The sequence below is a fragment of the Parus major genome, chromosome 2 (genome assembly GCF_001522545.3).
Source record: "Parus major isolate Abel chromosome 2, Parus_major1.1, whole genome shotgun sequence".
Taxonomy (NCBI): Eukaryota; Metazoa; Chordata; class Aves; order Passeriformes; family Paridae; genus Parus; species Parus major.
In genome coordinates this window covers 86,083,445-86,107,279 of record NC_031769.1, presented here as the reverse complement: position 1 = coordinate 86,107,279, position 23,835 = coordinate 86,083,445, and the positions used below count along the sequence as shown (strand labels likewise).

At 38.3% G+C, this 23,835-nt stretch overlaps 1 protein-coding gene across 2 annotated transcripts in view; it reads left to right on the top strand.

The window, feature by feature from the left end:
- Positions 1 to 23,835, top strand: part of EPB41L4B (erythrocyte membrane protein band 4.1 like 4B) — a 168,278-nt gene that overhangs the window by 122,896 nt on the left and 21,547 nt on the right. For both annotated transcript variants that reach the window (XM_033512170.1, XM_015618467.3), the window contains exons 20-22: positions 11,931 to 12,035; positions 14,889 to 15,027; positions 15,468 to 15,545. In XM_033512170.1, coding sequence (XP_033368061.1) covers positions 11,931 to 12,035; positions 14,889 to 15,027; positions 15,468 to 15,545 — 322 coding nt within the window. The remainder of the gene's footprint in view (positions 1 to 11,930; positions 12,036 to 14,888; positions 15,028 to 15,467; positions 15,546 to 23,835) is intronic.

The window sequence follows — 23,835 nt, the reverse complement described above, 5'->3', positions numbered from 1 at the left end:
AACAGAAAGCAGACATTTATTCACCTTATAGAAAAGTCTGGTTGAGGGTGGTAATGTTATTCTGAAAAATTAAGTCATTCTGAACTCAAAAAGAAACACTTTAAGTTGGGAAAAGTTGTCAATCTTTATTTCAAATGCTTATCTTTCCTACAATGTGATAAATCTACACTAGCCTTCAGAAACCACTTCATTCAGAAATTCCTTTCTGACCAGACTGGGCTAGCAGAGTTGCTGTGTTTGCTTGATGAGAGCAGCTACCTAGAGAAGAATGGTGGGATGGTTGGTGGTGCTGAGGCAGGAGGAGACACAAGAGGCCATACTATTGCCTCCCATGGCAGCGCCTGGCTTGCTTGCAGTGCAGCTGTGATTCCCAGTTTCCCAGTCTCTTATCTTGGGATACCCTGAGGAGCTGAAATGTCTCACCTGATAGATCATGATTTTCTCATTTGTTTATCCAAGAGGCCGTAAAGTCTGTTTGATATTTAGAATCACCCATTTTTCTTCTGTTCCATTGCACTTCTTACACCTCCACAAAACTGTCCTGAAAAAATTGTTTTCTTTCTTAAGAAAATTCATCACATACATTGCACAGTGACCTATTTCTTTGTTTCATATGTTGTCCCTGCCACAACACCCTTTGTTGGTTTGCTGTCACTTCCAGAAGCAATTCAGGAGGACCTAATTTGTATATCCCTTCGTGACTGGGAATGTGGCTACAGACTTATTTTCCTTAATCACTTCTGCTGAACTTCTGCATAACATCTGTAGAAAAGCCTTTTTACTCCACCTTTTGGAATAGGTTCTCTCCTGCTGCATCATGTTGAACTGTAAATGAGTGGCGTGCTTTGTGATGTAAAGTACTATTCAGCATGAGGTAACGTTGGTAACCTGGCTGCAAAGCAAATTTCACTGTTTTCTTTCACGCACATCCAAGCTTATAAAATTGTAAAAGTAACTTTGGAGTTCTTGGTATGCAGCATTCTGCTGAATATTTGTCTAATATTTATTTTTATCTGTCTTATGTCAAGCATCATTTCCTCTACAGTGAGTTATGCCAAACGAAATGGTATTCTTTTTTTGCTGTGTCCTGAAAGTGCACATATACAAGTAATCAATGCTCAGGGATAGACCAGTTTTAAGTGATAGACTGATTTTAACTGCCTGCATTCAAAACTCAGAGAAAAATGCAAAATAAATCCAGTGTCAAACCATTCTCTGTCTCCTTCAAGCAGCTACCCTTTCTGCAGGAATATATGCACCTTTGCAGCCAGCCAGCATGTGACCTATTTGCAAATAACATCCTCTGTAACCTCTATCTTGTGGAATTTGATGGACATAAATGAGCCTTTGCTCTGCTAGGAATTGCATCTGAGTAGAGCCAAGGTTTAGTTCATACAGGGAGACAAATTATCTGGGAGCTTTTCTCTTCTCTAGCAGAGACAAGCAAAAGAACTCTTGGTAAAAAACCCTTCCATGTGGAATACATATTTTTTTCCCTGAAAGTACCCATGCAGACATTTCTATAAACAGCACCTCTGTGAATCTTTGAGGACTCTCTGTTTGCTGAAATATCTTGCTGGTTAAAACCAGTTGCTGTCACAGTGTTTTAGCAATACTCCACTCTTTTCATGCAAGGGATTTATAGCAGAGACAATGGCTTTGTGTATTTTTGACTCTGCTGACTGTACAAAACACTACAAAATTCTTTGTTTTTTCCAAACCCAAGACACAGGGAAATTTGTTCAGGCCAGCTACTAAGCACACATATGCAGTTTTGAGCAGTAACTGAAGCATGAATTGTTCATATAAATAGAGAACTAGCGGATGACAGAGGAGGGCAGTAGTGCTTGTTTGATTAAAAACTGTGCTCTTTGCTACCATTTTGTCTGCTCTTCCATTGCCATCCTGAATATTACACTTCTAATGAATTATCTGCTTGGATATGGCCTGTAATCTCCCTGAGCAATTATTTTAGCATCTGCCATGACAGACTCAATTTGGCTAACAATTGCTATAGCTCTTTGTAGAATTAGTTCTGGTTCAACTAGTAATTACTCATATGTATGTGTGGTATAGCCACTTTTCCTACAAGTAGGTCTCCAGTCATTTTCATGGGCATGGCCTCAGGATAATGCTGTACTTGTGCAAAGTTGTCATGTATCAGGCAGTTTATCCACCTGTTTTCCGTGTCTTCTGGCAAACTCCAGACACTTCTTTATGTAAGTAATTTTAAATATGAGGAAGGGGGAATCAGAGCTGTAGCTGAAATAGCACTGATTTGTCAGCTTTCAGGAGGAGAAATCTTGTTAAATTTCCTCTGTCATTTGGTGCACGGGCTGGAAGTGCGAGGTTGTGTTCTGATCCTGCTGTTAATAGGTAACCTGTACACACAAGATTAAGCTGCAGGAGGATGTGGGATCACAGCAGACCACAGTCCTCTCTCACTCCCTGCTTTTGGGGAGCAGTCCTGCATGTTTCTATAGGCTTTCCTCCTCTGGATAGGATTTTTTTTTTTCCCCTCACAGACTCTTTCAAGTACTGGTTCCAACATTAAATGAGGGAAAAGCTGGTGACTCAAGTAACCCAATACGTGCCGCAGTGTTCTAGCTTACATCCTTTTTAATCCTCAGTTAAGACTGATAGAGTGTGTTGGGACTGTGTGTACTGGGACATGGTCATACATCCCCCTTGCTGACCCTGCTGCTTTGCTGATAACCTGTAACAGAGCTGCAGATCTGGACAGTGGCTGCAGGGAAGCTGGGTGGTTGCCTCAGCTGGATCCATCTGGGCTGCATGTGACAGAGCTCTCAGCTTAACAAAGTCAAATGGGAGCAGCTAACAGGAGGGGAGTTTCTCTAGCAGGTTAAATAGAAGAGCCATGAGTTACCTTGATAAGACTCTTCTTCAGACTCAGACCTTGCTTTATTACAGCTCTGTTACAACAGATCTGAAAGCACACACATTTTCTCCAACACCAAAGTAATATGTACTCTGTAACTGTGTACGAGTAACTACATAGCTGGGCTGTATGCATTTTGGACAAGGCAGAAGAGAACCTTGGTTTTTGGAAGATGAAACACCTGGGGGAAAAGTAGGGGGGGTTTTGTTTGTTTGTTTTGATTTGGGTTTTTTCTTGCTGTTTTTGTTGCTGTTGTTGGGTTTTTTTTTTTCTTTTTATACTATCTGTGTTGAATCAAAAATAGATACAGTTAGTTTGCAGTTACCACTTCACGTGGTGAGGCACCCTTTGTTATGGCATGTAGTAAAAATGTATTTGTGTCAGCACTGGGTTAGTTTGGAATTTGTATATGGCAGTCATTTTGCAAGGATTTTTAATGGTACTTCTTTTGGGATGTAGACCCCAAGTGTACCAGGGAAGAAGTGATCATGTCAAGTCCTTTCAAACACCAACAAGAGGAATTCATCTTACAACAGAGCTTGAAAAGTCTTTCTAGCAGATCAATTTATCCTTTACTATTGTAAAAGAACCTGTCATGGTGGCAAATGATCTGTAAGGGATTATGAGGAAGCAGCAGAGGTATTTTCCCATCTGTTAGAGAATTCCTTACACTCAGGTGTGTGTCTCTGTGTCCATATGGAAGTGTTGAGGGAGAGGTGCTGTGGGAGAATTTGCCGATTAGATATCTAATTTAATTCAGGTTTGAGATTACCGAATGTTCTTAAGTATAGTTTTCATAGGTCTCATCCCCTGCCTCCACCAACTATTTTTTTAGTATTTGATTCTTTTAGCCTCGAGACATCAGGGCTCCAGCTGTCTGCCAGAAACAATGAAGGAAGTATAATGAAGGAAGTAAGATGTTGTGCAAAATAGAAAAAAATGAAAAATGTAGTCAGCAGCTTTCCTATCACCTCTGGTCACACTTTCCTCTTGATGAGGGGTGTGTCCTGCCTTCTGATTTGGGACATGGAGGTTTCTCTTCTGCAGCATATCAAGGGAATGTGAATCACAAAGTCACCTTTTCACCTTTTTACAAACCTCACCCATTTCTCAGTAAAGGGATGGATGCTGGAAAGATAAACTCATGGACTTTCTTTGCAGAAATGTATTGCCTAATTGCCAGCCTGCTTAATTTGTTAAATATAAAGAATATATGGCTAACCACAGAACCCCATCAAGAGAATTTCTTTTCTTATTCAAAGCACCATCTGTACAATTTCCCCAGTGCCTATACATTAATTTCTCCTGAAAACTCTTTGAAGTATGTTTTCTTTCTGCCTATGACCACAGGATAAGCCTGTAGCGTGGATACCTGTGTGCATGTGCATGCAGGTTCACACATACAGATTTGGGCTGGATTTAAGATAAAGGTCTGCACTTTTTTTAATTTTGTTTGCTTCTTCAAATATGTCTGAATGCAAGCCCAGGTGTAATTCTGATGTACTGGCTTAAGGAATTCCAGAGTTAACAATTATATCAAAATAGTTCAGATGTTAGGAATTGCTACTACTTAGGACAAGGCAAAATCCTGATTGTCTTTGGGCATAGCCAAACTACATCTTAGTTTAAATATTTAGTTTATTATTTATTTATTAGATATTTATTAGTTTATTATTGCTGATAATGTATACTTTTCTTCATGTTCACGTGCTGCTCAGGAAAGCTTAGATATTTTATGTTTAGTGCATGCAAACACTAATGCCTTCTGGATATGCTACATGCTAGTCTTCATTTTATGAGGGCTCAAGGCAGGACTGTGACCAACACTACATCAAGTCAGCCATGGCTTTGTCTATCTGGAGTTTGAAAACCTCCAAATACAGGATGGAGATTGCACATCCTCTGACTCAAAATAGTGATCAAAAGCGTAAACACAATTTCAGTTGTCAGTCAGGAGCCCTCTTCAGCTGAAGCTCTTGAGCTGGCTGGTCAGTTATTACTGTTCTTGTTGCTGTTGCCACTTGCTGTCATTCACCATGTGGTACATTTATGCGCTGCAATATTTATTTCCCTTAAAATATGCTTTTGGATTGCTGCCAGCTTTGGCAGGCTTTATATCCCACATGGTTCAGGATTTGTCTGTGGATTTCTTTCTGTTTAGACCAACTGCTGCATCACCCTTTGTTGATCCTTGTTATCCAAATTATCTCATCTTTCATAGGATTGCAAATAGAAATATTCTTCTTATGTGGGAGTAGGTATAAGCACCAGCTGGTGCTTTGTGCATTCATTTATTCTAATTTTCTTTGTAAATCTTCCCATCCAAAACCAAATTACGCCATTACATTGAGACTAATTGCATTAGGAGCTGCTCAACACATAACATAAAATTAAATGTTATCTCATAGAGCTTGATGATGCTGCACACCAGAAAAGAAGGGTGGAAAACATTAAATTATATCAAGTTTTATGGGGTGCAGATGAAAAAGGAGAAGCGATCTCAGGCACTCTTCTGAATGCCCACTGCAGAGTAAGCTTTGCTCATACAGATTGTCAGAATGTGATTAACCTGCTGTGGCTTGTGCCTCTGAGGTGCACTGGGCTTTGAGTCTGGCTGCCTTTCAATTTATGGGAAAATGTCTGACACCTTTCGCGACCAAAGTGATACTCCTAAAATAGAACTTCCATGTATCATCAGGGAAGGAGCGTCTTGCAAAGTAATGCATGCACCCTTGTGCTTTTCCCTCTCTGTTCTCACCTGCACAAACTATATTAACATTTAAATTGTCATCTTTTGCTCTCTGAGCTAACGTCCTGCTGACATACCTGCTGCAGTCTGAACCTGAAACATGTTTTTCAGAGAACTCTGGCTCTGCAGGTGCTCTCAAAATAAGACTGTATAAGCAAGGTGCAAAATGTAGTGATGTTTGCCTGATCTGTAGACAATTCTATCTGAAACTAGCACCTCAGTATCTGTTTTTACACATATACTTCCAGTGAATGTCAGAGTGGTTTTCATGCTACCTGATATGTCACCTGGATGATTATGGGCAGCTTGTTTCCTCAAGTTGAAGACTTCCGTTCCCTAGAAAACTAGATATATCTGAAAGAACTTTCAGGAAGTTCAGAACTGAAGCTGATCAAGAATTATGTTCTTAGTCGTACCTGGCATGAACTTCAGTGGATTCAAGCAGGCTGCTCTTTCCTAAACTCAGAATGGAGTTAAGTCTGTGACACAGGGTCTGAAATATCACATTTAAATATCTCCTTCTAAATATATTGTGAAATATTCTAGGTAAACTAAAAACATTATCTATTCTGACTTCTTCCTAAGAAATGTGAATTAGTTTTAAAAAGCTCCTTTTCTCTCATTCTGTGTTTACCTAAAAAAAATAATAAAGAAGAATCATTCTCCAACTGAAAAATTTCAACCAACATTTCCAAAAATAAAGCAAATTATCTAAATACACATCACTGTGGCCTCATTCCATGGACAGGTTAATGGATCTACTGCTTTAGCTTTTTGCAGGAACCTTATACAGTAATTTCTGCATCAAAGTAATAACTTCAAGCTGAGCTCTTGAATAGCCTTTGCATGCCAGTCTGCATTAAAGATTGCAGATAGCACACCTAGGTATGTTCTTTGACTTCATTCTGAGTCTTAAAGACCTCTTTGACCTGCTGCCTGAAGCCAAATCCTGATGAATTGTTTGTAATTGTGTTCTTAACCTCCAAACTACAGAGAAAGGAGCAGTACTCAGACCTTTCAGATAAGATTAAGCTGATGAAATACCCCACTCGAGGTGCATTTCTCTGGCTCTGTCCCGTGTTCCCTAAACTGTGCCTAGGCTCTTTGGAAAGTGCAGAATTCATAATGACTGTCCTGGTTGTTGTGAGGAGGGGTAGGATTTGCAGCACAGTTTGACCTTAGATGCCAGGTGTTGACCTCCTGCATTACCCAAGCTGTGAGAGAAGAGCAGTTCCTGTACCATCATTATCTACCTGGAAAACCTCAGGGGCACTGTATTTTTGTCTGGACTGGACTTAGATTTTCATTGTAAGGGCAATGGAGGGGTGGGCATTTTTTCCTTAAAGAGAAACAGAGCTCAATTTGTGAGTAAGAAAAGCACATAAGCTGTAGCAAGGATCTTTGTTTTACATCTGCAATCTATAGGGAGGGGAGTTTGGAGGTAAAAAGAAGCACAAATCTTGATTCAGAAAATTTGATATGGGCAGTAGCTTTAAAATGTCCAAGTAAGGTTTTGAAAAGCTAACCTGTCTTCGGAGAAAAGCTATCTTATCAAAGTAAAGAAGAACATACTGTTTCTTAACTTCAGATGACCTTTGGAAAAGAAATGTGTGAAATCCTTAGAGCACAGGCTTAGGAAAGATTTGAGTGTTTGTCTGTGTTTGCTTAGCTTGTTAGGCTATGTCTTCAATATACAGGAGAATGCATCTATTAAATATTTTTCCTTTTCCTTCCTTTCTTTCTTGCTTGTCCTTCCCAAGTTTTCACTATCATTTTTCCACTCAAAGGGAATTCTGAAGCCAAAATCAACCTCTGGGGCTTTTTTTTTTTCCTTTTCCATGAGTCAGCACCTGAAAGCAGGTCAACTTTCATGCAGCTGGCTGTATCTGTGTAAATCACAGGGCTTTTATCCTCTATCTCTTGGCATCAGTTTGGGAAGACACAGGGAGAGGGATTGTTCCAGATCACAAAACAGGCACAAAGAGAAGCAAAGAGGATAAAGTTTGTTAAAGACAAATGCAGGAAGTGTGTTCCCCCAGCAGACTTTGGTGGTTTTAAAATCCTGAACTGGATCCTCCAAGGTAAGAGAAGTTAATTAATGCCATTCCATTTATTAGGTGGACGGTAATTTGATCCCACAAATCAAATTTCTTGATGTTGCCACGTTTCAAACAAGTATGAGGGTCTGCCCAGAGCCACCTTAGCAGGCAGGGATAAGGAAGGTACAGCACACAGAAGTGGGGGAGCAGGAACAGTGCAGCCTCAGCCCTGCAAACTGAGCCAAGGTGTGGTGGCCACCCTGGCTCCCTCAGCATGAGCACATGCATGCCACCTTCAAGGGAAGGTTCAAGCTAAACCCGTGCACCTCTGTGGTCACTTGAAATGTTCCACAGGGTGATTTCTTTTTGTGAGCAGTTTTGGTTTTGGTCGCCTCCTTGGCCGCTAGTCTGAGAACAAAACAGATTCCTTGCGTTTGGGGGGGATCTCCCTCTGGGTTGTGTTTGTGTTGCTGTGCAGGTTTGTGGAACAGGCTGAAGCTAGTTCAGGAGAATGTGCTGGCTGTGGCTCAGGAGTGTGCTGGGGCTGTCAGTGCACAGGCAGTTTCTGATGACCTGCCACTGCACGCTGACATTCGTGGTTGTTATTGTCATTGCCACCAGGAAGTGACAGATTTTTATGTAAGGTGCCAGGTCATTAAGTAACTCTGTCTTGCTTCAGTACCTTCATTTGTATGCAGTAGTGGTTGGGTACTGTTACAGGAAAAAGGTTTCTTATGAATTAATGACATTGAAAAAGAGCCTTCTAAAGGAACTGCAATAGACTGTACATTTTCATTTTAATTTTGAGTCCCACTGATCCTTTAACACTTTCAATTTTCCTCAAGCTATAGACTTTGTGCAGCACTACAGTAGTTTATATAGCTGTGTAATTTATATAGGACTACAAACTTGAAATGGTGATATCTGTACATAATCACTCTATTTAAATAATTGAAATAATTACAGGGCTTCTCTTCAAAAATAATATCTTTCCATATAAGAATTCTGGCTGTAGAAATCAAAGGGTAATAACAGAAGTTATTCTGCTACTTTTTCTGGAATACCAATGAGATTTTTCTCATATTTTTCTCATACCACAGAGAGTTTCTGTGATATTAAAAGTCTGCCATTTTTAAAACACAGATTGGGTGCTGGGTTGGTCAAGCTGAGGACTTCTTGCATCTAGTTGCTGTTGAGAGAGTAGCAACACTTTTGAGCAAGTTCAGACTGAGGAAGAGTGTTTGGAGATGAAACAGGAGCTGTCATGGAATTTTTATTCTGGTGTTGAAAGAGGTAACCTAGCAAGGTTTTAATGAGGGAAAAAATCCATCTCTGCAGTTTGTAGGACTAGTCTAACATTTCATCTTGTGCTAATGGCGTCTTTGGGTAGAGGCATTGCCACAGCTCCTTTTCATTCAAGGGTATCTTTACTTTATTTCCTAGCTAAACTGTAGCTTCTCAAAATGCGCAATAAATGGTGTTTGTGTCTCCCCCAGAGGCCTGATAAATATCAGGGAAAGGTAGGTGCTGCTGCCAGCCTCTAACAAAATTTATGGCAAAATTTTATCATAATGGGAAAGAAGATTTTGCTTTTAAAAAGCTTACTGATTTTGAACATAAGGAGTGGAATATTTTACTGATGTGATATAAAACATAAGTAGTTTATCTGAGCAATTACAATGACTGAAAAAGGAGTAGGTATGTCTAATGTTTATTTGACTTTTTTTTCCCTACTTGAAAATCTGCAGCATTCAAAGGAAAATAATAAGTTTTTCATCTTTTTATTGGATTAGAGAGTAGGTGCTGTTTGTATCTCAAGCATTTTATTTACAGTTGAGTGAAATTCTTCATGTTAAACATTTTTTCAGCATTAATTCAGACTTTGAATTTAAAAATTTTTCATATGCATGTGTTTTATAACTTTGAACTCTCTGTAAACTGCTTTAGTTACAAAATTGCATTACATCTTTTCAAACAAAAATTTGATTGTGACAATTGAAATAACTACTTCAAAAGCCCCACCCCACCTCTTCATCTTATTTTTCTTTAAATTACAAACCTTGTATTTCAAAGGAGATAAAGAGGCTTTGTAAAATGAAACAAAAGAGCTGAAATTATCACTCAAACTCTTCCTTTGTGTGGAAGAATGACTTAATTAAATCACAGGCTATAAGGTTGTCGTGAGAAATTTTATACCACTATTTTTGTTTCCACTCTCACTGAGTTGATTAAAAGATTTAAAAATTGTATCATGCACTCTTACAAAATTATTGGAGAGTTGTGAGGACCACTCATACAGAGCAAGAATGTCAGCGAATGTATTTGAGCTGAAAATAATGACATAATAATAACAACATTCATTTACACCTCTTCAGAATCTGGCTATCCACTCTTTGATGTGTCATAACCTATTTATCCTGCTTATGCCAGACTTCAATTGGAAATCACTTTGGGTAAATTGAAAAAGTAATTTTTTCAGTAACCAGAAGCTACATTTGCTTCAGCAAAAGAAGAGCTAGTGTTGTCTTCCAATCTAAAGTCTGACTTGATCAAAATGATCTTGTGAAACATTCAAAACTATCAAAACTTCCATAATGATGTTGATTCACAGATTTCCAAGTCAGATTTATTGAATTCAAGACTCAAACAGATTATTTGGGCCTATTTTTGTTTAAATTTTTTTTTTCCCCTTTGCTCATCTTCCCTTTATCTGCCAGCCTAATAGCCTAACAAACTCAGTAAAAGGTCTTTCTTCAGATCTGGCTGGCTTGTTCTGCATCAATATCATTGAGAAATCTGTGATATAAATGGCTGACATTGAAATTTGAACTGGGGACAGGAAATATATCTACATAGATATCTTGCTGCCATCTATAGTAACTTCTTGAAATTAATGGGAACAAATAGCAAGTAAATAATTGACAAAAGTTGTTTCATGAGAAGTGGAACTAGTAGTCAGGTTTATGATTGATTTATGCCCTTTGTACTTTAATACTTTCCATTATTCCATCTTATGCTCTGTGACCTCTCCAAAGACTAAAAAATATTTAGGAAAACTGATTATATGACCTGAAGGTTGTGCCATCCCTGTAGGTTCAGTTGCAGCTCGACATCAGGTTCAGAAGTTATCAAAGAGAGTTAACAAAGCTTAAAACACACAGGGGCATGAGAGGGATCTGCAATTGTGAAGATTAAGCATGTGTATCTTATTAAGGCTTTAGAAGGCTAATACAATGCAAGTAGACTAGAAAAACTTTTGCCATTTGTGGAATGTGCCTCAGTGCATCAGCAGTCCCATCAGCAATCAGTAGGGCTGCACAAGTTACTAATTTAGAATCTGACTTCAGATTAGATGGCAGAATACCATTTCACAAATTGTTAACCAGGAATTTAAAATTATTTTTTAAATGTTTGTCATATTTCTTATGTTTATAGTACACATGGAGTGTATTTAATCATAACCTGTTGCTTCAAATAAAAACAGCATTTAAGATGTTTCATGTGTCTTCATGCTCCTCAAGCTCATGGTTGAAATGGTTTCCTCCCAAGGTCATGAGGAGCTTTTATTTATGACTTTTTTTTATTGGAGCCTGAGTTAATTCTACTGATAAATGGTTAAGGAGAAGACTCCTTCATGTGGACATCCTCATTGCCATATCTGTCCTTTGTTGGAGCTCTGCAGATGTATTTCACATTAATGAGCATCTGAAACACATCTGAGTTTTTCTTTTTTCTAGAAAGTTGGAAAAAGAATTTGATAATTTTTCTTGGATCAAATCCATTAGTTCATTTCCCTTGAGCTGCTCTTTCAACTGTGGGAGAATAATGTTTAATTTCAAATAAAAACTATTTTAAGCAGAACAGGTTTCACAATTCATAAAATAGCTTTTGTTAAACATAAGTTTTGTAAAAATATTTCTGATGTGACTGAACTGCTGGTCTGTTATTAAAATGTGGTATTTTGGAAACAGTGACATTTCCACATGGTCTTTCACATGGGCTCTGTGTTTGTAACCAGTGGCTGCTTCTGTAAATGGTATGCCCAGCACAGGAGGGTGAGTTCACACATCCTTTTCTGTACACACACTGGCCTGTGAACTATAAATGGAACAAAAGGATGAACTTCAATGGGCACTTGCCACTTTGCAAGATAAATAAGTGTTGATGAGTTAGGACTTGGTTGACATGCATGAAGTAGTTTAAATAGAGCCTGTATGACATATTTTTTTCTTGCTATTTTTAGAAGTCCAGCTCCCGTGAGACCTGAAACTACACCGACAACTGTCCCTACAGAAAAGCAGGAGGTTAAAGCTCCTCGTGTGAGGAAGTTAACGAGGCAGTACAGTTTGTGAGTAACACACAGCACTGTCTTTGTGGTTTTGCCTACTACAGCTCAAAATGAAAGGGATGCTAATTATTGCTCTAGCTATGCCTTCTGAAAGTCATGAGTGCAATTACATGATAATGATCTTATACCAATATGATTCCTTTCATCACTGAGAATCTTCATGCTTTTAATACAAAATTAATTTGCCTTTCCTCTGCAGTGGCTAACCCTTTGAATTGCAGGCCATCCACCTTTTCCCGAGTTTATGGATTAGGAATTAAAAACCTCTTTACCACATGAAATGTCAAAGACCTGGTGTGAGCTTGAGCAAGCTGCTCTGCTGGCTTCATTACAATCCCATTTGCAAAATGAGGAAAACAGTCTTTAGTTGTTGGGGCATCCAGCTGTGTTGTGAGCCATTCCCTCTCAGAGAGCGCACCCTCTCTCTCTGTGATTTGTCACATGAAGAAATTGCTGAGCCTGCTACAGCTACAGCCAGCAAAATGAATTCTCTTAGTCCTGGAAAGAGGGATCTGTGCCTACAGGGCATCCCATTTACACATAATTCATTCCACTTGAAAGTCTCTGGAGATGTAAGGTACTGAGCAGAAGTGAAAGTCAGTGTTGATTTGTCCTCCCATGAAAAGACAGACAAGGCCACCAGAAATTAAGGGGGAAAAGAGATAATGTCAGCATAAACTTATTAGTACAAGAATACCAATGCTATAACAAAGAAAAAAATATGTATGCTTTGTGTGTGGAATGGCAGCTGTTAGTCCACCCAGGATTTCAATATTCTAATGTCAGTAAACACATATCAACATTAGGAAAACCTTTCTGTCTCTTCAAAAGGATTCTAATAAATATGTTGTTATCTTTTTTTTCCCTGTTAAGAGCATTTTAACATTTAACATTTAACACTGTCTCTTTAACATTGCTAAAACAAAAAAAAAAAAAATTACTTAGGACAAGAAGAAGAACTAGTCAAATTGAAGAGAGGAGGAAAATAAGCTATTAGCCAAATAGGTATTTGTTCACGAGGCCAAGAATGGCATGTGGGAACACACAATCACTTTTTGGTTGATGAGGTTTTGAGGAACAGTTTTGAACATGTCTTGCTCCCATGTGGATTTTCAGTTGTCAAGTACTAGGTGTGAGGAACAGTAGGTGAACACATCTAACCACAGATGTCACCTATGCTGTGGCCATGTGTAGGGCCAAAGACTCCCTAGTCAAAAACATGGGCCATAATTTTTTTTTTTCTTTTTGTAAACTCAAATTGTTTTCAATTTAAATTACCTTGTATCTGGAATGAAAATACAGTAAATGTGAAAAAACAGTGAAGGATTGTTGTGAAAGTAATACAGTGAAGGCCAATTCTCAGTCTTACAGCTAGTGTGTGCTGATAGCTTGATGGCTGATAAATCAGCCCTAACTCTTAATTTTCCACTTCCATGTATACACCAGTGTAGCTTTACCCAGCACGGAAGAGTAGGGTGCCAGTGAATTCCTGCTGAGAGTGGGGAGCAAGGACTAGGAAAATGTCAGCTACATGTTTCTGAAAGAGAGATTAACTCAGTCAACAGCCGAGCTCTGGGCTTGTTACATTACAAAAATGTCTGTTCAACAGGTCCAAAATATTTCACATTTTCTTTCCAGCATAAAACCTGTGCATGTTGTGGTGCTGAAGTCTATGCTTACCCAGAAGAAATAAAAAATGACATTTGAAAAAGATAGTATTAATCACCAAAATTTTATATCATAATTAAAAAACATTGCTAGGCAACCCAGCATAAGGTTGTGTAACCTGTATGTCATGTAGTTTTGAAGTTTTTTGTGTTGCCCAGGCATTCTGCCTTCAAGTGGCACTAAATCAAGTGTAGTTCTGTTCTGGAAGTATCTGTCAAGCTGGCATGGCAGGCTTCTGTGCACTGTGAGTACCTAATTGATAGTCAAAATTAGTTCTGTTTTATGAGCAGAAGTAATTTTTCTCATTATTTTTCGCTGTGCATTAAGCTGTCAATCTGTAGTCTTTCCTTTTCACACATCATTCCCAGTAATAAGGCTTCAGTAGGCCAAATTATGACTCTGTTTACTTCCATCCAATTGCAATTAACAACTGGAAACATCCTGACTCAGGGCTGACTGATCCCAGTGATCTGCAGTCAATAGGGTTCTGCAAAATAAATGAAGGTATAACATTCTTTACTGGCTTTCATTTAGTAGTGACAGTAGGTGAGATGGAAAGAGTTCAGCTTGAAGGCCTAAAGCCCAGGGGAAGTGCACAACCTCATCTTAAATGAAATGTTTTCTCTGTAAATGGAATAAGTGGGACAGGAAAAAGATACCCTCACAAGAATCTTTTTAAAGAGATCCTTTTTGGAGTCAATAAAATTCCTTTAAAAATAGTTTTAAAATATCAGCAGAGACTAGCTCCATAATGGCTGTCAAATCTACTGTTGTCTGAAACCAATGAAGCAGTCATATCCATGAGTGGATGTCACCATATCTGTTCTTATCAATGCTGCCAGCCTCCATAGAGAAGAATAAACATTCCAGTGATATCTAGTCACTTCATTTATGCATTTATGTACATAATCCATAGAAATGCTACTTGCACCTAACAACCATAAGGTTTCCATTTGCAGATGAGAAGTACCTAGACAACCCATTTTTAAGGAATCTTTAAAGCTTAAAAAATATTTACTTGAAAAGGTAGCTGCATTTCAGAGGGAAGAGGAAGCAGAGCTTCACTTCAAAGCACTATAGCAGAAGCAGACATACAAGTTACCAGTGCCTCCCCTGATACAAGTGCAGTCAAAGGTCCAGTGGCATTTTCTAATGAGAAAATCTCTCTCTTTTTATCAATGGCAGTGATGAAGATGACCTTCCTCCAGCACTGGCAGCAGCAGCAGCAGCATCAACACCTGTGTCTTCAGCATCTCCTGGGTCGCAGAAGACGTGTACGCCACAAACATCAGAAGGACAAGCACAGGTTTCGCCTGGTGGCAAGGTAACACACAAAGAGATGAGCTTATGTCACTTGGGAGAGGATTCAGGAGGGGTAGGAGGGAACTCTGGGTAAAAGGTTTTCCCTAGATGGAGTGATTCTACATTTAAGAGTAGTTTTTTAATGCAGAGTTGTAGAAAGATGTTTAACTTGTGTAAGGAAGTATTTAGAGCCTGCTCCAAGACCCAGCTAAAATGCATAACAGTTTTTTCATCAGCATTAGTGGGCAGTGGATCAGGATAAATCACTTGGATTTTAAAGATGCATAGTTGTGTTCCTCATCTTTCCTTAGTAGCCATACCTGAAAGACATGGTGTCAAATTTTAAATCAATTGACAATCTGTGCTTTAAGGAATTAAAAAAACCCAACAAAAATAACTAACAAAATTGGAGAAATTAAATGGTTCTTTATTCCAATGCTGGGTTTCTGGTTTTGCCTTTAGAGTTCCACAGATGCTGGGAGTACATTTGCTTTGGAGCCAGGTGATCTCCTGATGGATTTCACAGAGGCCACACCAATGGTAAATAGTTTTACTTTGTAACCAGGAAAATGTAGAAGGTTTCAGTCATTTGTCTGCAGCTAAAATGAATGGGATACTATGCAGTGTGTTAGGGAGTGCACATAAGAATAAAGTAAGTTTCCTTGATATTCAGTGATCCTGAGCCTCTGTCAAACTCAGCTCAGAATTTCTGAAAATCAGTCCACATCAACAAGTGTTATGGCTGATCTTATGAATGCATTTACTGTGGGATAACTACTTGTTTCTCTCTCTTTACACATTGCTGCACTGGTTTCACGAGCTTTTTGTCTCTTTAACAGAGATTCCTAATGTGATCATAACTTTGCTTTTGGGAGTTGTCTGAAAAGTCACTTTTTTTGTCCCTATTTTGTTCAGCGCTTACCTAATAGCCAATCCCAAGACATGTACCTGCACTTTCATGTTTCATTAGCAGAGTTCTCTTCCTCACTTTAGACAAAATTGCCTAAAACATATTGATTATTAACTTATTTTTTTGGAGCTACATGATTTATATTTTTGCTTAAAAGCCAGGGAGAGATGCCAGTCCCACTGAAAGCAAAATGCCTCTTAACTCCAGCGATCTCAACTCTTTCATCTCAGATTCTCAGCAGATTTCTTGCATAATCATAATACGATCCTTAACTTCCTCCAAGTCATCCTGCATTGCAAATAACTCTAATGCCAGATATCTCCTCTGCTGTCCAAAGGCATTTTTGCTGTCTTCCAGAAACCACGGTTAAAGAGTATAAAAAGCATGACAAGGACAGCACTACATTTTGGGCATAAGTGTTTTTGTATTAAGGTAATTCTGTCCTGGGCATTGCTGTCACTACAGGTTTAGGTCCTATTTTACAGTATTGGAAATGTGCTGTGGGGTTGTGCCTTTGGTTCTGAGACAGTATTGTAGCTGTCTGTAAGTAACTGCTTGTGTCCTGTTACCACTGGATGAGAGCTGTGGGGCTTGACAAGACACAGGCAGACTGACACCAAAACTGCCAGAAAGGATGTTGTAGTGAGGTAGGTATCGGTCTCTTCTCAAGTCAGAAGTGACAGGACAAGAAGAAATGGCTTCAAATTACTCCTTAAACTGCATATTAGTAGCAGTTTCTTCACAGAAAGTTTTATAAAGCATTGGCATGTGCTGCCCAGTGAAGTGGTTGAGCTGACAGCCCCGGAGGTATTTAAAAGACTTGTGGATGTTGCACTGAGGGACATGGTTTAAGGGGAAACTTGGCAGTGCTGGGTTGTGCTTGGACTTGATGATCTGAAGGGCCTTTTCCAACACAAGTGAGTCTATGATTCTATCTAGGTTAGAGTGTCCTTTTCTATATTAGTAGCACATTTATCTGTTGGAGTCTACAAATAGATTTCTTATTCTAAAAAACATACAATCTCTTACTGTGTTAATCAGAATTTAAAAAAATGAGTCATGGAGACTTCAGCAACTGATCTGCTCTAGATAACATAAGTTTGGGTTTGGTTTCTTTTCCATTTAACAGAAGTCAGCATTACACACTTTTCCAGCTGACAATACAGGCTTTTTGCCCTAAATATTTTACCAAATCATGTTTTCCCCTTCCCTACCCCACCACCCACTGACAAAATTTATCACACTGTATGTTAATGAACTAACCTTCCATTGACTTTCTTGGTTTTAATATTTTGGAGAACAGGTACTGCCCAGCATCAATCAACCCTTTTTGTTTTGTTTAACATCTATAAAGGTCAGCTTGTTCTCTACAGAGCAGGTATTGTTTACAGACCTTTCTCTGCAGTTTCACTGACTACAGGCTGCTCTCAGTTGAGGTTTGAATGAAAAGTTTACTCTTCAGGGAGAGAGGCTCCAAGCAAAGACAAGCTAAGGGCAAATGTGTAGCTTTGAGACACTCTGATTATTTAATAATTCTGTTGTGATAGAATGTGCTGTTATTTGAGGGTTAAGATAATGCACAGCTTAGCATCGTGTTACTGTCAAGTCTGTGGTCATGTGCTGGTTTTGCATGCTGTGACCTGGCCCTTGGCAATTTGTCTGTTAATTGCACCTATTTGTTTCACATTCAGTGACAAGTACAGTATCTGAAGGGGTCGTTCATGTTGTCTTATTTGGGGTATTTGCCTGAGGTAATACAGACGGAAGTTCAGGTTCCTGTGTAGTCAAGGTTTTCCTGCAGAGGGTCATGCAAAGACAAAGACACCTAAATTGGTCATCCAAAATTAGGTTTTGTAATTTGTTTTGGTCATGATATATGCTGCCAAGCTTCCCCAGTTCACTGGAGAGCTGTTAATTTGAAGCAGCTTTAGATATTCACCCTTCTTTTCTGTAACATTACTCGTAGATAGTGATTAATAGTCACTGACTGAGCTGCATGATCTTTGTTGTTCAGTGTCTAACCACTGATGCTTCCTGATGACCTTGGGTTTTATCGATATTATGCTGCTGTTGCCAGCAAAATGGTGGAAGATACCAAATACAGTGGAATAAATGCTGAGAATTACACTTAGAAGTGGAGCTCAGAAAACCAAATTAACTTATAAAAAAGTAAAGATTACTGAATGGAGTGAATTAATAGAAGTCATCGAGGCTACCATGCAGGGATGAGAGCAATCAAATTTGTCTACTCGTTCAGCCTGGAGGAGGTATTATGATATATATAAGAACCAGCTGATCTCTAATGGTCACTTAGTCATCAATATTAGACTGCCAGTAACAGTAGGGCAATTACGAGGCAGACTGATTTCAGGAAATCATCTTGCAGGAAAAATAATGTACATTTACTAATGCAGATTGCCTAGAGGGAAAGGTATCTTTTTGTGCTCTGCAGTCCTAGAACCCTGTGGTTTATGCACACTTCTATTCATTTTTCAATTAGATTCTACAATTAGTTGACTACAACATATTACTTGTTGTCCTTAAAATAATTATAACATGAGCAGAAGAAAATATTTATCTTTTTTTACCACTCTATCGTGACTTTTAGCACCACATCCTTTTAGCTTGTATGTAAAAAGGATTCAATCCTCCTGCTTTTGTGTTTTGGAAAGAGCAAATGGATAGAAAAAAATGCAGCATCGTATGTGAAGAATTTATTTTCATATTAGGAGCATCCTTAATGAGGTATATTAGAATAAATTTTGTCAGTGTAGTAGGCTTTTTGTCCTCCTGCACTCCCTTCTTGTGTTTCTAGCTTTTCTGGAACTGGAAATCAAAGCTGGAGCTTTAAGCTGTTCTGTTGCAGCTTATAATCAGTGTGATTTCTGGCGTGTATGAATGCAGAGCTTTTCTTGTTTAGTTACAGTAAGCTCAGTCTTAAGACCCTGAATTAATGTAACAGCTGCTTCACCACACTGACAATACCTTCTCAACCAAGAGAGAAAGCCAGCGTGCACAAACTGCAATTTGACCTAGAGGGGTAGGACAAAAGAAATAAGAGTTTTGCATACAACATGGAGCTATTCCTAAACTTAGACTAAGGTTTGTTATGCAAGGTGGATGGGCTAGGACTAAGTCATGATCACATCTACAGAGGTATCAGAGAGCAGTAATTTACAGCTGGCTATGTACTTTCAAATTATAGGCTATCTCATGCTGTATCAAGTGAATAATTTTCTAGAGCTTCTCCTGCCATCTATTGGTAGAAAACAGAAAGTAGAAAACTATTTGCCTTTTTAAAGCTTGAGATATAACATTTAAAACATATCAATTGCCAGTATGATAGTTAAAAAATGAAAAAAAAAAAAAGTTTTCATGTAATACAAGATATTTTTTTTTAAAATGAGTTGGAAACAAGTATGTCTATTTTAGTGATAGCATTACTAGGGCATGCAATCCTGTTCATCCAAAGGGATCTCACTTAGTCTGAAAGTGCACAGAATTTGATGCATTAGCATGTACTATTTTGGAAATAAAGTGAAGGTAGCCAGGTCAAAAGTGAGTCAGCTCAGAGGGAAACTGGGAGAAGTTTTTGTATCTTGATGGAGGTGATAAAACACTCAGTAAACTGCAAACTCTCAGTAGATAATGGATAGTAAAGAGATCATAGAGAAAGAGGTAGTGAATGGAGCAAAATAAGTAATGTATATTTTCATTCCACTCCCCTTTAATGTTTTATATATTAATAAAGAAGAGTTAATTTAATTTTTAGCTGCTAAATTTTGATGACAATATGACAAGGTTGCAATAAGCCAAATAACAGAGTGGGAACTGAGTTCAGTACTTTTTGCCTTCATTTTGAAGAACTTTTCACTTTCTGTGCAAAGCAATTTTTCAGTGGAAGACAGGCAAACATATCAGACTCTAATACATCCATAACCAGTCCTTTTGTCATGGAATTCTAAACAAGAGTGACTATAATGTAATTCAAGACTGATATTTGATAAGAACATTAGCATGTATCTACTATCTAACTGCCTGAAAGTGTAGATCAAGTATCTTTGCATGCCCCCAAGATCTTTAAAATGGCTCAGGCAGAGACAAATTTATAAATGCTTTACTTATGGTGAACTACATACTGAAGAAAAAATAGGACTCTTGAAGACTGGGTGGTATATTTCAGAATTAGAAGCTTCCTACTTTTACATCTTCATCACAAAAACAACAACAACAAAAAGTTTCCTAGTGTACAATGAGTTGGATGCAATGACTATGCAAAAGATTAAAAGTGGAGTATTAAAAATGCTATTTCCCAAGACAGCTTCTCAATTAGCAATATTTGTACACTCAAACTTACATGCAATGGCCAATTATGAGCACAAGAATTTGTGAAAATAAATTGTTCATCTGTTACACATAGAAATAAGAAGTAAAAGGAGCAAGCAGGATGTCAAATGCACATTTATTCCCAGTTCATATCCTTTAACTCCATATTAAACTAAGAAAAAGCAAAGAACAGCAATTGCTAAAACAAACAATTCCAATACAAAAAACTTACAGCAACAGGCAATAAATTTAATAAATCCATGTGAACTCAAGAAAGACTCTAATTTTATTCATATTGCAAAGGACCATTCTTTCCTGCTGCAATAAAGGGACATCAGCTGGAAGAGAACACCTTGCAAAGGGGTGCACTGGAAGGCTCAGTCAAACTGAGCACAGCACATTTGACTGGGGATTTGCAGGAATTGCTTGAGGGCCCACACAGTGTAAGGCTCCTGGGAGCACACAGCTTGAATCAAGCAAATGCACATTACCTGAGCATCATTTAGGTTATATAAGGCATGTCAGTATCTAGGGATGGGACTTGGAACATTTTAGGAGAATCATAGTCTTTGGGCAACCAGATAAATGGGTGAGCATATAAAGCATTATAAATAGGATTTGTGACTAATATGTAGCTCTGCAAAGTATAGGGCTTTATTGGTGGATGCCAGTTTCACAAGCAGTCTGTTGAATTACTAACAGGCAAGATAACTGACTGTCAGGCTCAGAGACAGCCCCTTGAATCTTAGTTTAAAATTCAGTAAAATGACTAAAACTCTTTGACTACTACTCAGCTCTTTAGGGACTCTCTCCTATTCATCCATTACTGAAGTAGTCAGTGAAGAAAAGAGAGAATTCTAAAAGATGAACTGCAAGCTTCTATATTTACTTTTTATTTTTCCCCCATTTTAAGTAATTTAAATTCATATTAAGCTCAATATATTTTACCCCATTATCTGTATGCTGAGCAGAACAAGTTGTTGCACTCTGTAGATACATGAAAGATGATTCAACACCCTCTATTTCTTTAACTAATTGAAATTCTCCAAAAAATAAAAAGATCCACAAAGTGAAATCCATTGCTGACTTTGCACCTGTGGACCCCATGATAAATTGGATATGATGTGTATATGAGAAAGAAAAGTTTCCAAAAATAGGGAAAGGCATTAAACAGAAAAAAGTTCAGGCATGTATCATCTAATTCATTGCTTTTAAATAATCAATGGTCCACTGGCTAACATTTTATAAAACTTAAGATGAAGGTGAGGTACAATGTCAGGAGATAGTTTGGATGAAGAGGGCAGAAGTTTTTCCCTGGAGAAGTGATAAATTCTGCCATGTACAATTATTTTTTGTCACTGTCCTCTGGCATTCCATGTGCCTGCTTCCTGGTCGTAGAAGTTATAAAATGTGCAAATGCCTATCAGTAAATCTGGTTTCTGCCAGATCATGCAAGCAGAGCTGGTCCTGGAACTTAAGACTTTGGCTGGACTCCATAGCAGGCCTGAGCAGATGGGATCTCATTTGAGAAGATATTTACACCAGACGACTTGGAGGATCCTGCACAACCTGTGTGCCTGCAGAGAGAGAGAGAATCAGAAAAATACTCTGTAGCTAGTGACTGTGAGATCATTGCACAGTGGTGGGATGTTTGTTCTGCCTGTTCAGTGGGTGGATCAGTGACCATTTCCACACTTGCCTATGAAGCTGGAGGACTGAGGTTGTCACAGCTGCACGTGTAGCTCCTCCTGTAGACGGGTGCTGGATAGTTTAATCTGTTCCTTAGTGGGGCTGAACGCTAACTCTACAAACAAAATGACTTAGCTTTAGGTCAAATCATCTATGAAACCCTGGAGTTTCACAGATGGCTCTCCTGAGAACTGTAGGAGTGATACATTTGCAAGCAGTGTAGTTTCTGGAGTAGTGCTCCAAAAAGAAGGGCTGTGGAAATTACTTTAAAGTTGGATCAATTTATGGGAGGGGGGTATAGGATGTGCTTGACTGCAGTAATGGCCTCACTTGAGGCCAACTGACAGGCAAGGTCCCAGGGAGCCTGCTCCCTGAAGATGGAGAGCATCTGCCAAACACCACAGACACAGCAGTGCAAGATTGTCTGTGTGCTTCTCCTTTTGTGCAATTAGTGCACTAACCATTTTTAGGCCAGAGCTTTTCTCAGTACCTCTAAAGTGATATAGCTTGCCACCACTTCAGCAGTGTTTAGGAAGGTCAGAAAGCTTGAGGGTCGTGAACATTATTGAAGCTTAAAAAAAAAAAAAAGAGAAAAGAAGAAGAAAACTACCTGAAATCCCTTTCTCCTTCCTCCTCAGAAAAAAAAATAAAATAAATAAATAAGGATCATTCCATGGCAGTAGCAGCTTTCTCTTTTGCTTGAAATCAACATCAGAGTAAGTGAAAGGAGTCTAGTAAATTCAAGCAAACAGATTTTAAACCAGCTGGCATCTACCTCCTACAAGCAAGCAGAAAAGGCAAATCTTTAGCAAAGCTTTTATAACCTGTGTATTGTTGTAAATCAGGTCTGATATGTTCAATCATGCTTTCACTCAGAGTCTTTTTTATTTAAGGTTATTGCTTTACTTTTCAAGTGAATATGTTCCATGTTCTGAGCAGCAGTAAGCAGGTGTAACATCTGCCTAAGAAGAATAAAAGTGAACAATACATAGACAGGGCTTTTCAGACATAGAGTATAAAGCATCATCTTTTTGTACTGGCTGAGTCTCCTCTTCTACTCTACAATAATCGATGTGATACAAAAATTCTCAGCTTCTGTGCAAAGACTGAAGCCAGGTATATGTTTTTATATTTGCTCTCAATGAGACAAGTACAGTGATGAAGCTAATTATGTCACATAGACTTTTGATAAAGGCATATTGATCACCTTTTTTTGGCCTGAGAAGTACATTATTCCTTTTGTCTCAGCAGCTGCGAAGTTCCTAATTTCTCTTCCTCACTGTGATTAGTGACAACTGCATTTAGACTTCAGTGAGTAACTATTGTGTGTTTGTTTACTTTCCAGCCATCTAATGAATTGATATATGTGTAATTCTGATTCACATTTTTCCAGTGTGATAACAAATGTGATGCTAACAGCTTGGCTGTTCTCTGGAATTTCAATTGAATGTCTCCAAGCTTCAGCAGAAAATGGGAACATCTGCTTTTTGAACTGTTTTTTGACTAGCTGGGTGACTCAACTTGTAGAACCAGCAAAAAGATCAAGTAAACTTTCTTTTTATTTTCCACACAATTGAATAATCAGAAGTGATAGGAAATAGTTTTTTCTTCTTTGATTAAAGTACAATCTGGTTGTCTACATTTTCCTTTCAAAAGCCTGTATTTTGGAAACTACCCTGAACTGAATGTCAGAGAGTAGTAAGAAGAATAGATAGAAAGATCAGTCCAATTTGAAATTAAATAGTGTTTTATTTTCAAGTAATGCTGGGTTATTAATTGCAATGAACTCATGTTTCCAACCAAAATGTCATTTCTGAATTAGGCACTAAAAACTGCACTGACAAAGTGCTGATTGAAGGCTTTTAAAATTTATTTTATAAGTATAGAGAAAATTGAATCAGCACC